Source organism: Nothoprocta perdicaria, unplaced genomic scaffold (assembly GCF_003342845.1).
Source record: "Nothoprocta perdicaria isolate Ctin4 unplaced genomic scaffold, notPer1 scaffold_285, whole genome shotgun sequence".
Classification (NCBI taxonomy): Eukaryota; Metazoa; Chordata; class Aves; order Tinamiformes; family Tinamidae; genus Nothoprocta; species Nothoprocta perdicaria.
This window is the reverse complement of record NW_020455516.1, coordinates 529,960-546,603: the sequence shown is the minus strand read 5'-3', so window position 1 is coordinate 546,603 and position 16,644 is coordinate 529,960. Positions and strand designations below refer to the sequence as shown.

Below are 16,644 nucleotides of genomic sequence, written 5' to 3'. Positions count from 1 at the left end.
ATGATCTCTGCAATCAGCGTGAGCAACAGGCTGGTTAACACGATCAAAAGACTCATCTGGTATCATTATATGCTCTCTTTTAATATTAATTTTGGCCTGCTCCTTTTATATGCATTTTAATATTAGAAAAGGGCTAAGGAAAAAGGGRAAAAAAATGAAAGTGGAGGAAGACAGACTTGTTTTGCTGGTGGCTTCAAACCCTCTTTGCTGCTCTTGGCACCACACGTTGCGGACGCCTTTCGTGGCACCAGCCCGCGGTGAGGAAGAGCCGCGCGGGTCGATACCCACCAGGCAGCTCTTGCAGAGGAGGGACTCCCYGTGGGTTGGAAAACCAAAGGAGAACTGCCAGGCGTTCCCCTCTAAACTCCTGTTCACGTGGTGCCTAGGATATCTGTTGAGAATCCATCGATTCTTAACAAATAAATCTCATTTCCTACCTCTTGTCCATGTTCCGGCACTCAACTGGCCAACCCGAGTGAAAGCCTCTGGGTAAGGAAATCAAACAGCCGGACAAGGTTGGCTGGCCTGAAGGTGCAGCCTCTCTTCAGCTTTGGAGTATCTCTCGTAGACAGAAAATACGGGTTAAATGCCTTTTTTAATGCAAGAGAATGATTGAGCCAGGAATTGGATATTTCTCACTTCCTCAGTTAAATATGTATTTTACACAGCTGAACTCTGAAAGAGAAAACTGATGACTTAATCTGAACCTAACATTCCCATTCTTTAAATTGCACGTAGCATACAGAAGTATTCCAAATAGCAGCAACTAAACAACTGTTCTGACTAAATATTTACATTATCATACTGCTAAAAAWAGTGCAGAAAGATGGATAGATGCATCCCACTATTTTTCCTTTTGTTTTATTTGACCTCGATCAGCATTTACTCTCTAGCCAGACAGTCGCTACCTGGGCACAGCCAATTAATCAGGCTGGGAGTTAGTCCTTGGGGAAGGAAGGAAGGTTTGGGGGAGCTTTCACAGCACCCCTGATTCTCCACCTCCTCACAGAATATGTGTCAGGCACAACATCTCCAGATATACTGCCTCGCACACCCTGCACTATTACTCAAAAAAGCAGGTGCACACAGGATACAGAAATCCATTAATTCAGGCTCCTCGGAGAATTGCTGGAGTCTTAACTTCAATTCAGGAGGAAAGCCTGGCATATCCCCTGGTAGTTTAATGCTAGTGATATCAGACCGCTGCAAACAAATGCCCACGCTGCTGAACGTTTTCCTTGCAGTGAGTTTATTCCTTGGAATTACTTTTTCAAAAGGAGATGGTTAAGATAAATCTCGGAAAGTGGCACGCACCCAATGTTTGCACGGGGTATTGTGCACACGGCAATAATTCTCAGTATATTTTGATAGTCCTATAAATCAACTGTGGCTTCCAAATGCATTATACACATAAGACCCAGTTGCTAAAATTTTGTTGTATTTTGATGCAGTCAACAAGAACTAGCCCAAACCATTAAGACATCTGGAAAATGTGCACATGCACGTGTGAATACACACACCTAGGCTTAGCATAACAAAAAGAGAATTGTGAGGTTTCATGTTTCAAGACAGACTTACAATTTCACAATTTCACAATTTCACAAATTTCACAAATACACCTGCTGGGGACACAGCTGCTTGACAATAACATTTTTACATACATCTCTATAAATAAATATATGGCGGTAAGTATGTATATATGCACGTGCATTTTCTAGCTTGATCTTAAAGAGAGTGAAGAAGATGATGAGATTTCTGTATTTCCTAATGTGTTTCTTATCTGGCTTTTATTTTCCCAGCTCAGTGTTGAGTTTTAAATGGATTTTAGGCTCAGCAAATCTATTCTTCTTGTTACAGAAACATGTCAAGACCTGGCATAAGTCTAAAAAGCAAACAAAATTAATATTAATAAGAGTGACATTTAGAGCTTGTTTTCTATTWGAAGATATTGTGTGTATGAAGAAAAGTAAGTAACACCTCAATCTTAACAAGGATAACAGGGACAAAAGATATGAAATGTGTGAAATGAAGTTTCTACGGTCAGCCAGCAGCTCAGGTGCTGAGTTCAACTTAAGAACGAAGTCTTTGTCCTCAGTCCTATCCACTAGATATTTTCTTGGTTGGTTAAGCTTAAAAGTAATTAGGCTTCACAACTAACTACGACATGTGAGGATATAACTGATTGCCAACACATCTTCTCAAAACATTTTTAGAGTTTTCCTCTGAAAATCAAATGCACAGCGATTGGTGTTTGCAGGTAAGTAAGAGGAAACGTCGCTAAGAAGGAACCTTGTCACGGGATGACGGTTTCCTGCTGACAGTGATACACCAAAAMCAAGCTGCGTAAGATGGAGCAGATTATTAAGCAACAGGAGACCCCAGGCTGTACATTCCGGGAGGATTATACCAAGCCTTGGTGGTAACACAAGGAAAGAGKCTGGGAAGGCTTCGGCCATCTGAGAACTACTGTAATGACTCAGAAGTGCCAAGGTTTGGAGTCTCTCTCATTGCTCCTAGGAAATTTAATTGAAGCAGGGCAAGCAGTAAGACTTGCTCATTTACTGGGCATTATGAACAGAACTGGCCGTTAATGACAGCACCGAGGGTGAAACCTTTCTGTTTGAGACTGGCATTTTAATCTAACCTAAGCTTAGGGGGATAAAAATCTGCGATGCTTCCACATCATTTATTTCATAACCTTGCTACAAGCAAGAGTATTAAGGCAACTGAAAAAAAATACTTTTACAGGTAATACCTTAATCACTTGTTATCCTATGGTCAAACCTTATTTATAGAACAACAGCAAACGCTTGTTTTGTTGGAATCACTGCGAAGTGATTACATCTCCAACAAGGCAGCAATTATAAAGACATTTCCTGCTACAGCAGCAAATAATAATCTGCCTGGCTCTCGTTCTCACAGGCAGCTTTGCACCCTTCCCTAGGAGATACAGAAGGAACTCGAGTTCAGAAAAGGCTCCTCACACCTCATGGAGAGACGCAGAGAAAGTCCAAAGAGCTGTGTGGGATGAGAGACAGGAAAAGTCTTTCTGCTCTACATCATCCCCAGAAAACTGCCATTTCCAATATAATTTAATTATTCTGTCCACATTCCRTTGAATTACATTAAACTAGGCCAATCACTGTATTCAGAAGCAAATTCTAGGCTGTATTCAAATATATATATAATATATATATATATGGAACATYGCTTTACAAGTTTTTGATATAAAATATGCAGCATTTCCCCTGTCTCAAAAAAAAAAAAAAAAAAAGGGAAATCTATCATACTATCATATAAAARGGGTTGGAAGGAAACTCTAAATGATGAACTTCTGTTTCTTAAATTACTGTTTTTCTCTGGTAAGAGCAATAGCAGAGAGATCTCTAGAGTACCGCCTTAAAATAGCTCACGAAGCAGCAGGAAGTTAACAGATAATCTACAGGAGATGGAACCAGGTCCTCAGCAAGCACAAAAGGGCATTTGCACCACAGCAGCGAGTCATTCCAGTTTTAATCCGCTCTGTTTCTGGCCCAGTTTACACCCTGGGCCAGTTCTTAGGTTCTTGCTCAAATGCCAGGTTCCCAGGATCGGCCTGTTCTAATGAGGGCAAGATCTGAGGGAGAAGCAACAGCACCAGGGCTGAAGGAAAGGAAAAGCGAAGTTGTGTACAACAGGAAAGAAAATCAAGAGCTCCAAGTGGARTAATAATAATTATTAATAATGACGATGATGATGTGGGCTGGTGAGGAGCAAGGCAAGCGCAGCCGTCAGCGAYAGCAGGGAAGAAAACAGACCTCTCTGTTACAGGGTCTCAAAAGTGGTACCCTAGGCTGTGTGCTCAATCCAACACGAGGCAGAAAGAAATGGAAAGCGAGCCTGGATGATGTAAGGAGCAGTGACATTAAATTATTCAAGCAAGCAAGCAGATACTCTGCTTGAGTTTCCCCTCTGAGGAAGTGGCACAGGAATTCAGGGCACAAGCGAGCGGCGAGCCGCGCTCGTCCTCTCATCTGGTGAGTCTGCTCTAGGGAACATGTTCTCCCGGCCAGATTGAGGTTTCTGTAACACATGAAAGAGCAACAGATCTTTACATCAAGCTTCCCAGGCTACCTTGGAAAGAACTTAGAAAGGAAACTTGGAAAGAAATTAGAAGTACCTCTGTATTGCTGCTGAGTATGCCAGGAGCTCATAGCTCTGCCCGAGTGGCCGGGGCTGACTCGAGTCCACCGACAGTGACACCAAGTTTTGCTCTTGTGCAGGAACTGCAAAGGTTTGGGCTGGCTAATAGAGTTTCATCAGAACATCAGAGAGCCAAGGCTGACGGAAAACTCGAACTGACACAACAGACCAAAGCTGCGTGTGTTAACTGCAACTCCAGCTATTTCTGAAGAAACAAAAGGGATGAGGTCCTTTTTGTTCCCAACACAATCCTTAAAGATTTATTTGTACTTTTACACCAATGACCTCTCTTTCAGACCCATGGCAGATATGGAGGGAACCTCCCTGCTTGCAAATCTTTAGTCTATTTAAAGAAAGAAAAGATGATGCTAAAAAAAACCACCTTTGCCAGCCCCAAACAAAACATGCAGCACTATCAAAGCTCCAGCCGTGGTCGGCTCACGCCGCTTTGTTTCTCTCAGTGCAGGACATGAAAGCATCTTCGGCTGTGTGTTTTGATAACAGAAATGAGTACCTTGTCATGTTTTAAATCAGCAGCTTAGAGGCTTCTTAAGCGAACCTGACAGCATTTGAAAGGTCCCATGCTGCCASGCTTAAGAGACGCCAATCACAATTAATAGCAACAAATTCACTGTTCCAAAACAAATAAAACCTGCACATTTTTCTGCTGAATGAAGAGCCGATGAGTGGAAACAGAAGCAAAATTACCACAATAGCCAGTTAGCCTGTCAATGGAAATTACTTTCATTTGTCTGTGTTCACCAGGGTTGGTAAACAAGAAAGCTTCAGCTAATACAGTTTTTGCTACGCTCAAATTGAATGTGAAATATAGTATGACATACCAAATGAATCTCTTAACTTTTGCACTGGATTTCTGAGGTGTTCTGAGGCTTTATCTTTAAATTGGTCTGTAAGCCTCACATTTTTTGCTATCAATCCTGTTAAACACGCATAACGTTTTCCTTCTGGCAAAACAAGGACTGTTCTTCTGGCTCATCATCTGAAGGAGACACCTCTCTATAGCATCCCCTCATTTCACAGAAATCACAAAGTGAACRTTTTAAATTATCCTCACAAATTCCACGGAGTTGCACTGAAAATCCACTTGGTGGGGTGGTAACCGCRTCTCTTCCTCTGTAAATAAACACCTCTTACCTTCCAAATTTGTGAACTTTTCCTTGGTTCTGCAACAGTTTTGGTGTTTCCAGACTGCCATGTCCCACCAGCAGATGTTACTAATCCTGAACTGCATCTCGTGGCCCTCTTCCAATCACTGCAGGGAGCAGTTGCCAATCTCCCAGAGCTAACTCCTCTTCTTTGCTTCCCCCCCCCCCTTTTTTTTTTCTCTCCAGTAAATTCTGCCTTTCAGCCATCCAGTTCCATGTGTTTTCACCTCCTTCATAGGGATTTTTTCCTGGATTGCACAGTTTACACCCAGGGCCTCCCCCCTAAGCCTTACTTGGGGCACTCTCATTGACTGWCTGGTCAGAAAAATCCCTTTCTTCCCTTGCTAACTGACCTCCAGCTGAAGGTCTCCACTGCAGGATACCATGAGAACTGGGAAAAAGCAGGGTGCTGAGCAATACGGGCTTATTTAGAGCCACAGAAAGCAAACAATTCAGAGAACTCATGAGACTTAAGTGACTGATTAATCTAGCTTTGCCCCTTTTAAACCTTTGCTAAGCRGTCTCCCGAAGAGCATTTAGGGACTAATGATGCTGTAAATACAGCAGGGATGCTAAGGCTAATACCAAGCAATAACCTACATAAAACCACCTGTCATTCAAGCAGTAAAGAAACTAATTCACAAGTTTTAATCCAACAGGCAGACAGATGTAACAAGTCTAGCTTTGTAATGGACCAACTGCTCTTGCACAGTTGGATTCCCTCAACTGTTACATTGGGAATATTTTAGGCAGAAAGAAAACTTTAAAACCCACTCACATACATTCAAAAAAAAAAACCCTCTTACAGCTCTCAGCTGGCTCTGAAGTCTTTGAATGCTTAAAAAAGAAAAAAAAAAAGAAGAAATCTCTGTTCAGCTTTCCTGAACTAACCATCCTGCTCAGTGGAAAAAAATAATTGCAAAATTAAGGTCTCTTTGTATAAAAATATAGCCCACCTCTTGTGGAGTTTGTCCCCTTGAGGCTTTTATTCTTTTTTTGGGTGGTGCTGTTAATTTAGGGTTTTTCCCCTCTTTCTATAGGTTTAACACTCCACCTTCATGAGTACCTTCAGGTTTTATGGATGTCATTTGATGCTTCCAACAGGAACTAATGCAATTTCTAAATTTGAAATCTAGCACTACATAAATACCATACTTTTATCTACAAGAATTCTGAATCTGAATATATCTGAATTCATGTTAAGATCCAAAAACTATGTTGGGCTTTTCAGGCTTCAGTGGCCGTGGCTTTTTGTAGAGCAGATGCTCCATTAAATTACAGGCATGCGTCTCTGCAGTGCCAGCACCGACTGCTGAACGATTAYATGCACAAACACCAGAAGGTATTTGTTTTACTTTTTTTGTCATTTGTCTTTAGCTAAATCTTCTTCCTTCTCCTATGAAACTGCGTTTTGCATTACCACCATCAGAATATCCAGAGACACAAACCAAGGTCAGTCGTCTGGTACCTTTAGRATACATAGTTAAACCCCTGCCAGAAGTGTTAGATTGCAAAGGACTTGGTAATTTAACAGAACTTGGGCCAAACCAGATGCTAGAGGGGATGGAGAAGGCACACAGGTGCTTGAGCACGGAGAAGTTTTTCTGAGTTTAAAAATCCCATAGGAAAATGGAGATGAATCACAAGCAGGAAGAATGAATGCCAGACATAGTAAAAGTAAGACCATACGGCACCAATGACTGGTGATTTTTGAGCTAATTTTAGCTCAAAAGCCAAATGGCAATATTTTCTGTCTGACTCCGAATGTAGCACTCACATCAGCTATGAATAGTTTCTCAGCAGATGATCAGAAATACCCTTTTCCAATGCAAGAAAACATCTTTCTATAAATAGATAGTTACAAAGTAAAGCAAGGCTAGCATGCAGCGCTCCCAGACTTCTCATGGTGCCCACATGAGACCACGGGATGCCGGAGACCTGAAATCCACGGGATGCTGGAGACCTGGGGAAGGTGTCTGCGACCACAGGAATGACGTACAAGAGACAGAGACCCCCTTGGCTTCTTACCTTGTTGCACAAAGGATCCGTACACGAACCACATGGAGTTGTAGAGCGTGGTGGAGGTCATGGATCCCATCTGGAGGCGCGGCGGGTTGAGCCAGTTCAAGAGGTAGACCAGGAGCCCGACGAGCAGCACCGTGCCCGCTATGCAGGCCCACAGGGAGAGGTCGAACGGCGCCAAGCAGGCAAACATGTCCACTGTCTTCTCGGCCTTCCGAAGCAGCACTCCCACTGAATAGTCCATGTAGCGGGTGGTGAAGTCCACCACATTCTCCCGATCGGGGGTGATGGTTAAGGCAGAGATCCCTATGTCAGCTCTCTGAGGAAAAAGAGCCAACAACGCATGTAAACATGGGCTATGTGGAAGTGCTTTGCTCCACTTTGATTCATCTTCACTAAACTTATCACAGAGAAGAAGATGCCACGGCCAATGTCTTATGTGTGAGGGAGACATGAGCTCAGCAACATGACTAAGGACTGAGCAGAAGAGCTGCAGAGTCTCTCTCATGTTTTCACAGCCGAACATGGCTTGGCTGGACTCAGGCACATTAGCTCTCCAAGTTACTATTTTCCAACAAATCATGAGGAATTATTTTAGATAGATATAACAGCTGGAAGAAACCTCCTTATGGTCATTTTCCTTACTGAAGCCCTGCTTAGCCTGGTCTTTTTTGTAGCAAAAAAGCAGACCTTGTGTACAGCATTTCTGCTCCRAGGAAATGAGTTTCCTGAGAGCACCACATGATATTCAACACGTGGCTGACATGAGGATCCTCACAAGGGCCACTGCAAGAGAAAAGGCATTTCGATGATCCTGGGGGTTTCGGGAAGCTTGAAATCCTGAATAAGGTCACGGGCTACAGAGTATTAAGTGCAGAAGAGCAAATTTTCTGTATAGTTCTGTCACTATTAGATTCTTCTGCATCYTCCTGCTACACACAATCCTTTTCTATGACCACCTCTCCTGCAGGTATCTTGGACTCGCTTTGTTCCCTTTGCATTTGCTTGTAATTTGAAAAACCCATTTAAGATGAGAAGGAGAACAACAACTCTCCTCAATCTAATCATTATACCTCACAACATGTCCGGGTATTAGGTCTGAAGAGACACCAGTTGCAACTACAGCAGGTGCTGTCTTACTTTTCACACTTACAAATAGAACTGCAGTGAAAATGAGAAAGGGCACTTAAAGCAGATGCATTAACACTGTCAAAAAAARCCAATATCCTCAATAAAAAGACTCAATTCTAAATACTTGGATGTGAAAAAGAGTGCTCTAAAACAGTAAAAGCCACTACTAGTTCAATATATTCCCATTTTTGTTCAGACTAAAGCAGTATGTAGTCCTCTGGAGGGAGTGAGGAGAGCCAACATCAATGCTTGAACTCTGAGTATTATGCCAATTTTGTCAACCCACTTTTTTTTTTTTTTCCTCCCCTCCAAAGAACATACGGATTACCATCTCCTTATAAATGTGACGTGATATGGCAGCTGAAACTCTGATTAGATTCAAATTTACAAATTATCTGGATGTTTTCAATGCTAACAAATAGATCAAATAGAGCCCCTAGTACAGACATACTTCTAATCACAAAATCCCAACACACTTGCAATTTGGTTTACATGACGTGACTTGAACTTTCTTTATGTTAATAGCTCACTGGCTTGAGAAAATGGTCAAAGACAGAGGCTGTAAAAACGTCATCCAAGTTATCAAGGGGAAGTACTTGGAAAACCTTCAAATCTCTTTCCTCTGATTAGAAAACTTCCAGACAACAAATGACTCGAGTGACTCACCGTATCTTGTAAGCACTGAGACACACATGCAGTGAAGAGGTTGTAAATGAGTCATCTAAAATGTTTTCCATAAACTGGGCATATCAACTAAYCTTTTTAATAATTTACAAATGCAAAAGTCCGTTTACAAACATAAAAATCCTATGTTGYATAGTAATACTTGTCAAATGGGAAAAATAAGTTTAATGGACACAGTACTTTTCTGAATGTGTATTTGGTGTATATCTAAAAGTTAAATGGAAACTCAAGGTTAAATGAAGACACACGTAATCACAGACTTGGCTAAGTTGTAGACTTGGCCCTTGCTATTCGACTTGAACAAAGCTATTAACTACCAACAGACCTTACTAAAGTGTTTCCCTACCTCACTGCTTTATTATGAGGTGCTACTCAAGTTATATTGGTAAGATGCTTGAAGATTCTTCATCCAACACTTGACATAGCAAGGATATATTTACCAAATACTGGATTACTGTAAGACTGATTGACTATCAGMAATTTTCTGAGAAACATATCTTTCCAAGTACAAGGGCACCGCATCAAACAGCAGTGTTATTTATGGAAATACTGCTTTTATTTTATTCCCCTGGGGAAAGAGTTCCTCCACGGCACAAATCCACCCTAGTTATCCAGCTGTGACAGAGGGACAAGATTGCCCTAATGGAAGCCTTCTTTTTTCCTTGACCACATTACAGCAGCAATTGAGAGAAAACTGTGTCCTGCAGTAAGACAGTAATACCCAGGCCAAAATCAGGAAGCTGAGAGCTAAGTCCTGATTACTCAGTACTTCTGTGTTTCGCTTTAAAGGACGGACAGATTACACTATTACTATGGACATCGTTACCTTAATAAATCAAATTGCACCTGCAAGATGAGCAGAGCACTATTTCACACAGAACCAGGTCCTGTATCACACGGATCAGCTCACACGCAAGCTCCACAGCACTGCACTGTAATTCCTTCATTTTTACCTACATTTTGTATGAGTGCAAAAAAAACTAATAGTGATTCTTCTTAAAATCAGTCCAACTTTTGGTGGCGCTGAGTATCTGCAGGTTTTATGGACCGTGTTGTGGACAGAGCGGGGTCAGAGCTGTGAACGGGAGCCACGGAAAGGCCTAAGCTTAATGGAATAGCTGATCCAGGGAAAGGGAGTGCTCTTAATTATGTACAGAGGCTGTCAACTTGTATCAAAGCTGGAAGATGGAAAAATTAAATGCCTGTCGTTAACATGTCAAACTGGATCAGAGAAGACATCATTTTGAACAAGTCAGGGATTGCTTAGTGCTTGAGACAGAATGGCAAATGCATACAGTTATGTCAATATTTAGACGTAAAGCTGCCAATCTCAATTATAAACATGTAAACTATCCACTTACTAAGCTTTCACAGTGCCAAAATCAACCAGCTACCAGCATCATCATAGATATTTAACAAATTTCTAAATCTGGAAGTGATCGGCTGAAAAGAAGTAGAGAGCACTGTTTTTCTTTACATGGCCAGTTTACAAGGTTGCTTAGCTAACAGCAGGTCTCCCATAATCACTGTACAACATTACCAGACTCTGAAAATAGGAGACAAATGATCCAAATGCCCAAAGGGCTCCAACAGCAATTTTACCCACGACATACAATCAGCTAAGCAGCAACACGTGGAAATACCCGCAATGCCAAAATGCCCCTGTACGATCAAGCAAACACATCCTATGATGTAAAGCAACCCTATGTGTCCTGTGGTCATCACTAAGAATTGCAGATCTTTCCTTTCTTCTCCTATACCTTGCTCCTAACAGCCCTTTCATTTTATCCATTTTCACAGTTAAGTCCAGTTTCACTGCATGCTGAAAGCAATAAGCCATAGTCCAAAATGCTACGTGGTTATTAATACAGAAGAGCAAAAACTAAGTTCACTCTTGTGCATCCAAATACCCCTTTCCTGTTACTTTGTCTTCTTTTTCCTCTCTGTATGCTTTCTTCCTCCTTTCCTCYGCTATTCACCTGAGGAAGACACGTCAAAAGTGCCTTTTAAGCACCTTCTACTYGGCAAATTCTCTTAGAAAGGTTTATGTGTGCACTTAGTTTTCTTCTTCTCAGTGACAACAGCAGAACCTGGCAGTTGTTTCTAAGTTATGTGCTTATCGCTGGCTTGGTAACCTGAAAAAATCATGCCCCCTGAGGCAGCGTGGTGACACATGGGGAGTGCCGCTGAGTTTTGGAAGAAACCAACGAGGATACTGAACAGGACTCTGGAACAGGGCAATCCTGTCYGATTCAGGAGGAACGGGAGATGGTGGTGGCCATCTCCTCTGTGGTGGCCACAGTGTCCTTCTCCACAAGAGGCACTCACAAGGTGGCGGTTACTTTCCATTACACCGGAGCCAGGACTTGTCTGTGCTCATAAAAAAATACGTTATTCCCAACTCACTCCTGGCTTGTGCGCTAACAGGAAATTCCCTCTCTTTCTCCATCTTTTCCACATGTTGGCCAGACAATCATGATTGGGGAAGTTAGGAAACACTGTGTTCCAAACAGGTTAGCCCTTGAGTCTGAAACTCTTCTCTGCTCCTTTGCCTCCCCTTATGAAATACCCAGCAAATGGGTATTTGGGCTCTGGGAGCAGAACTCGGGTTGCAGTAAATAAATAAGCAGCTTTTCAAGAAGAGCTTGCATTTGGTAAGGGGTAGATACACACTGGTTACTCACTTAGAGGATCTCCTTTGCCTTTAGAGAGTGAGAAAACAGGAGAGAAGGACATAATAAACCTCTACTGTTAATTACACAGGAGGTAAGGAGCACCATAAAAAAGATACGTGGCCATATTATCAGGGAAATATTTTTAAGYGCAAGATGCAGTTTTGTTAACTCTTCCTCATTACATGGAAAGATTTTGCACACATTAAAAATAATTTGCAGGAAAACTGGAGCAGACTAATAGATCTGCTCCACTCACTACATATACGTAAATATAGTGATTACTGCCTGAAGTTATAGGAGTCCCTGTCTAGTAAGGAGAGAACAATTACCTATGTGCTTCCAAGTGAACCATCTGATTTCACTAGGATTTCTGTCTTATGCATTAAATAACAGGTAAAAAATATTGTAGGTCCTTCCTCTCCTGTCTCCAGAGTCCTCCAGGATTAGGAGCCATGCAGCCTGTGCCAGGCAGCCTCCTGACTCAGTTGTTGAGAGCAGGGGAGAAAAATGATTCTAAGTTAGGAGAGATAGCCGCGCTGTTGATCTACAAATAAGACAAGGAGTTTTCAGTTGTCAAATTTTAGAAAATGCAAGAATATTTGCTTTTCTAGATGATTCTAGATTATCCTGTATGATCCACTCTACTTCCCRATTTTACAGCGGTGTAGGGACGTGGCAAAGGAAGTTTTTTCTTTCTGTGCATATAATACAAACCATGCTCTGTGAGCAGCATCAGTGGCTGCATTTCATTTCAACTCATTTTGTACTGTTCAGGGATGCAGAAGAGATTCAACTTATTGCTAATTTTATTTTTCATATCAAACACTGCTTCGTTTGCTTATAACCTGCAGCCTTGCGTACATCCATTTTCAATTTTAATGGCTCTTAAGTTCCTGTGCATTTTCTTGGTCATTATGTTTAACATTCAGCAAATGTTCTCTAAGTTAATTYTTTTTTTTTTCTAAATTTTATTTTTCTCTCATTACTGGAAGATACATGATCTGGCACTTAGTCACCTTTTAGCTCACATACTAAATCCTCTATTTGCATTATTCCTTATTCTTTACTTGTCAATTAAATCCACCTTCCATAAACAACCTGCACATTAATTACATGAATATCGTGTGCTGTTATTTGTGGAAAAACAACGTAGGGCTCTATAGCTGTACAAGTTGTACCTAGAGCTAAAGATACTTCCTCAGGTCAATGAAGAGCAAATAAAATGCACAGGTTCACACAATGAGAGACATTACCAGAATACCATCTGCCCTGCCCTTTTTTTCAGTGGCAATGGGAGAAATGGAAAACAGATGAGAAGATGTGAAGAGTGGAAAAAAATAAAAAGATATAGCACTTATATTTACTTTAATTATGGTACAATATTGAACATTTATATATAAAATTAAGTAGACTAAAATGGTCTATTAATTGAAGAATAGAGAATATACTACTCTTGATTCATGCATCTACATAATACAAGTGTTATTATAGATCAGTAAACCATTTTCTGTTGATTATATACTTCAAGTATTCATSACACCAATTTTTTTCTAAGCACTATGTATTATTTATGTAAAGCATCACTAATTACCACAACACCATTTTTTCCCCCTCTTTAGAACAGCCTCTTCCACTCATCTGTGTCAGGTCGTGCCAGATTAATTAGGATGCTGAGCGTTCCCTTATTTCACTAAATTCAGATTTCACACTGCTCGACTTTGGTTGGGAAAAACACGCAGCCCTCCTCCTTAAACAGTTACCAGAAGGCACCATTTCAGCTTCATCTTTATAGCTGAGTGCATCTGGGGGCACTATCAGATGCTGCCAGCCAAGTCACAGAACAAAATCCTGTGAATGAATCATTAAGTTAGCAGTTGATGCAGATATGTTTTACCACACACTGATTAGCTTCATGACATGGAGTTTTTAAGCTATTCATAACCTTACCTTAAATACTAGTTCTCCTATCAGTCCATTCCATGATCCGTCATCCTGAGGACTTCCATACTTGTGGTCCGGTGCAACGTATATTTCGTATTTGAAGCCAAGGTAATTGGCCAAAGCTTCCAACACATCTATCGAGAAGCCCTGGTATTTCTTGGGTTTCCCCAGAACGTTTTCAGACACCATGACAAAYGGCTCTTCCTAAACAGACAGGAAAGGAGGCGGCTGTGTTAGGAACACAACTATTCATCACCCTGAGCAAAATACGTGCTCCTTTTCCCCCCCCAAAGTAAAGAAAGAGCTACCTAAATGTGATTTATTCAACACTTTCCAACAACCCATTAACAGTCTATCTTGCATTTTGTTGCAAGTTATTTTGTTACACATTAATTTCAATAGAATCATCTCATACTTCCTATAAGAAATGTTATCCTCTACTATCCTCCTTTTTGTGAAATTATTTCTCTTGTTTATTTCCTTAAATCCCGTGTGTGGTGCTCTAAGTTAACAGCTTATAGGAGCAGTCTATTCAGAGATGCCAGAAGGGAATTTTGTTGGCTACTGCGGCCACATGAAACCACTTCCCGACCATTTCCTCCCAGCCTGGATAACCYGGCAGTGCATGCAGGAAAACAAAGTTGCTTTTCTGCAATATTTGATGTCCAAACTGCAATCATGGCTCCAGAGGTAATTTTAACTAGTGCTTTGGTTGTATTTCCTGTTACTCTATTACTCAGCTCTTTCAATGACTCTCAAGCCAATTGCTCTGTTCACAAATWGAAGCATATTTCTATTTTCTTAGTRTAATATCCTACATAAACTCCGAGGGAGGTACTCAGAACAYGAAAGCTTCTTTTTTAAATACACAAGTTAACATTCCTGAGGATGGTCACACAGTGAGGTCAAGGAAMCTACCATAAAAAATTCTTCTTCAAACCAAACTAAATGAAAAATAAAACCAAAACAGTCCTGTTAACTGTCCATCAAGATATCATTTCCCAGTTGTCATTTTTCTTTGCTTTTTATTTTTTTTTAAACTTCCATATTATCTAATATCAGCAAAAGGAATTAGAATGAGAGGACAGCAATGAACATTTTCAGTCATTTTCCAGTGAYTGGTTTCCAAAAACATCAAAGAAATGGAGACTTAGTTAGTGAAAACCTCTCTTACATGAAAACACCCTCTAAATTGATGTTTGCTGATCATTTGGATGAGACATTCCCATCTACAAACTCAAACCACTGGAATAAATAAGAGTTTCTTTAAAAAAAATAAAAAAAGTAATTCATCAATCTGAGCATATTGTGTTTTCAAAGATTTGTTTGTACAAAGCGTGATAATTTYCACATTAGAAAGGATTTATTCTCATCACTTCTGACTTATTAGAGAAGAGTTGCACAGGATCTGCATTTTTATTTAAAGGCAATTGTTAATGGCAGAGCTGATTTAAAGCACACAATTTTCCACAGCTAATTTCAGTCCTTTACTAACCTATATAATGTGCCTTCCTGTATAGAGATTTACCAAAAAACAGTGCCCAGTGTGCTATATGGCTAATAAAACATAAATGGTCAGATACACACAAAGCAGTTAACACTTCCCAGTTTGTTGAATGCATAATATTTAAACACACTCCCAACTAAAAGACAAACAAATACATCCCTGCATTTCTTGACCACTTTCTTCTCCATTTCTTGATTATTTTCTTTTAAAAAAGTAAGAAAAGAGGATTTATTTATTTTTACACATACCAGTGTGTAAATGGTAGAAACTGGATGAYGATAACCCGGAGCTTGGAGTGGTCTAGATTTAACTTTGGAGGTACAAGAAAGGTCAAATTTTACTTTTTACTGCTTTCTCCAGCCAAACAGCCAGGGCCTTCTCCTGTTCAGGACCAACATTTTGCCATAAATAAAAGGAAGAAATACAGGGTTTTCAAGTGCTCCAAGAATCTAGGATAGYTAGTTAGCCTGAGGAAGAAAAACACATTCCTAAACTGAGTGTCTCTATTTGGAATGAGATGAATTTTTTTTGTATCCAGAAGACAAATGACTTTGGAGCCCACTCTCTGATAGTTTTGTTTTGCAAGCTTTTCTGTGAGAATTAACACTAGGTTAATTAACACTAGGAGCTTCTGGTGTTTCTGGAAGATTTTCCTTTTCAGACCAATTACAGAAATCGCTCTGGAAAGAGCAGCAAGTCATTCTGTCTGGCCAAGTGTGTGCCAGGAAGACAAGGCTGTTGACGGCGACCAGGTGGTCCCAGCCCAGCCACTAATGGTCCAAGTTGCACCCCGCACCTTCCAGAGATCATTTGAAGGAACAGAACAGATTTTTTCTCAGTAATGAAAAGGGTGGATCTGTGGCTTTAAGCCAAGGCTTATTTCAGGAAAGAAGCTATACAGAGCCACAGGATACGCTGCCACGATACAGGATTTCACTCATTCATGAGACTGCTATGCTTGTTTTGCTGGGGAAAAAAAAGAAAGAAAGGTTAAAAGAGCCAGGACCTTTCACAGACGTGACGTTGCCTAAACAGAAAAGCCGAAGGAAAATAAAATGTTTAAGGATTATTCTCCAGCTTAGCTCAATCCCTTCTTGTCCCTGGCTGAGGAAAAACATCTTCCTAGCAAGGAGAGGATGCAGGAATTAGTAGGAGAACAGAAAGTTGCTGGTTTGTGAGCTTGGAGAGGCTGACGTCTGCCTCCTGGGATGGACGCCACACAGCGGGGCTCGTCCCTGCAGCTGCAGATGGAYGGACTTGGGCGCCGCTTCGGCGCCTGCCCGAGCGCTCCACAACTCGGTAATTAAACGGGTGATTAGAATGCAAAAACCATATG

The 16,644-nt window shown here is 40.9% G+C and overlaps 1 protein-coding gene across 1 annotated transcript in view; it reads right to left on the bottom strand.

Annotated features, from left to right (window-relative positions):
* The window catches only part of GRID2 (glutamate ionotropic receptor delta type subunit 2), a 535,376-nt gene that overhangs the window by 81,555 nt on the left and 437,177 nt on the right, over positions 1 to 16,644 (bottom strand). Inside the window, exons 10-11 of the mRNA XM_026041440.1 lie at positions 13,808 to 14,005; positions 7,377 to 7,689 (exon numbers count right to left, since the gene is read on the bottom strand). Of these exons, the coding sequence (XP_025897225.1) occupies positions 7,377 to 7,689; positions 13,808 to 14,005 (511 nt within the window). The remainder of the gene's footprint in view (positions 1 to 7,376; positions 7,690 to 13,807; positions 14,006 to 16,644) is intronic.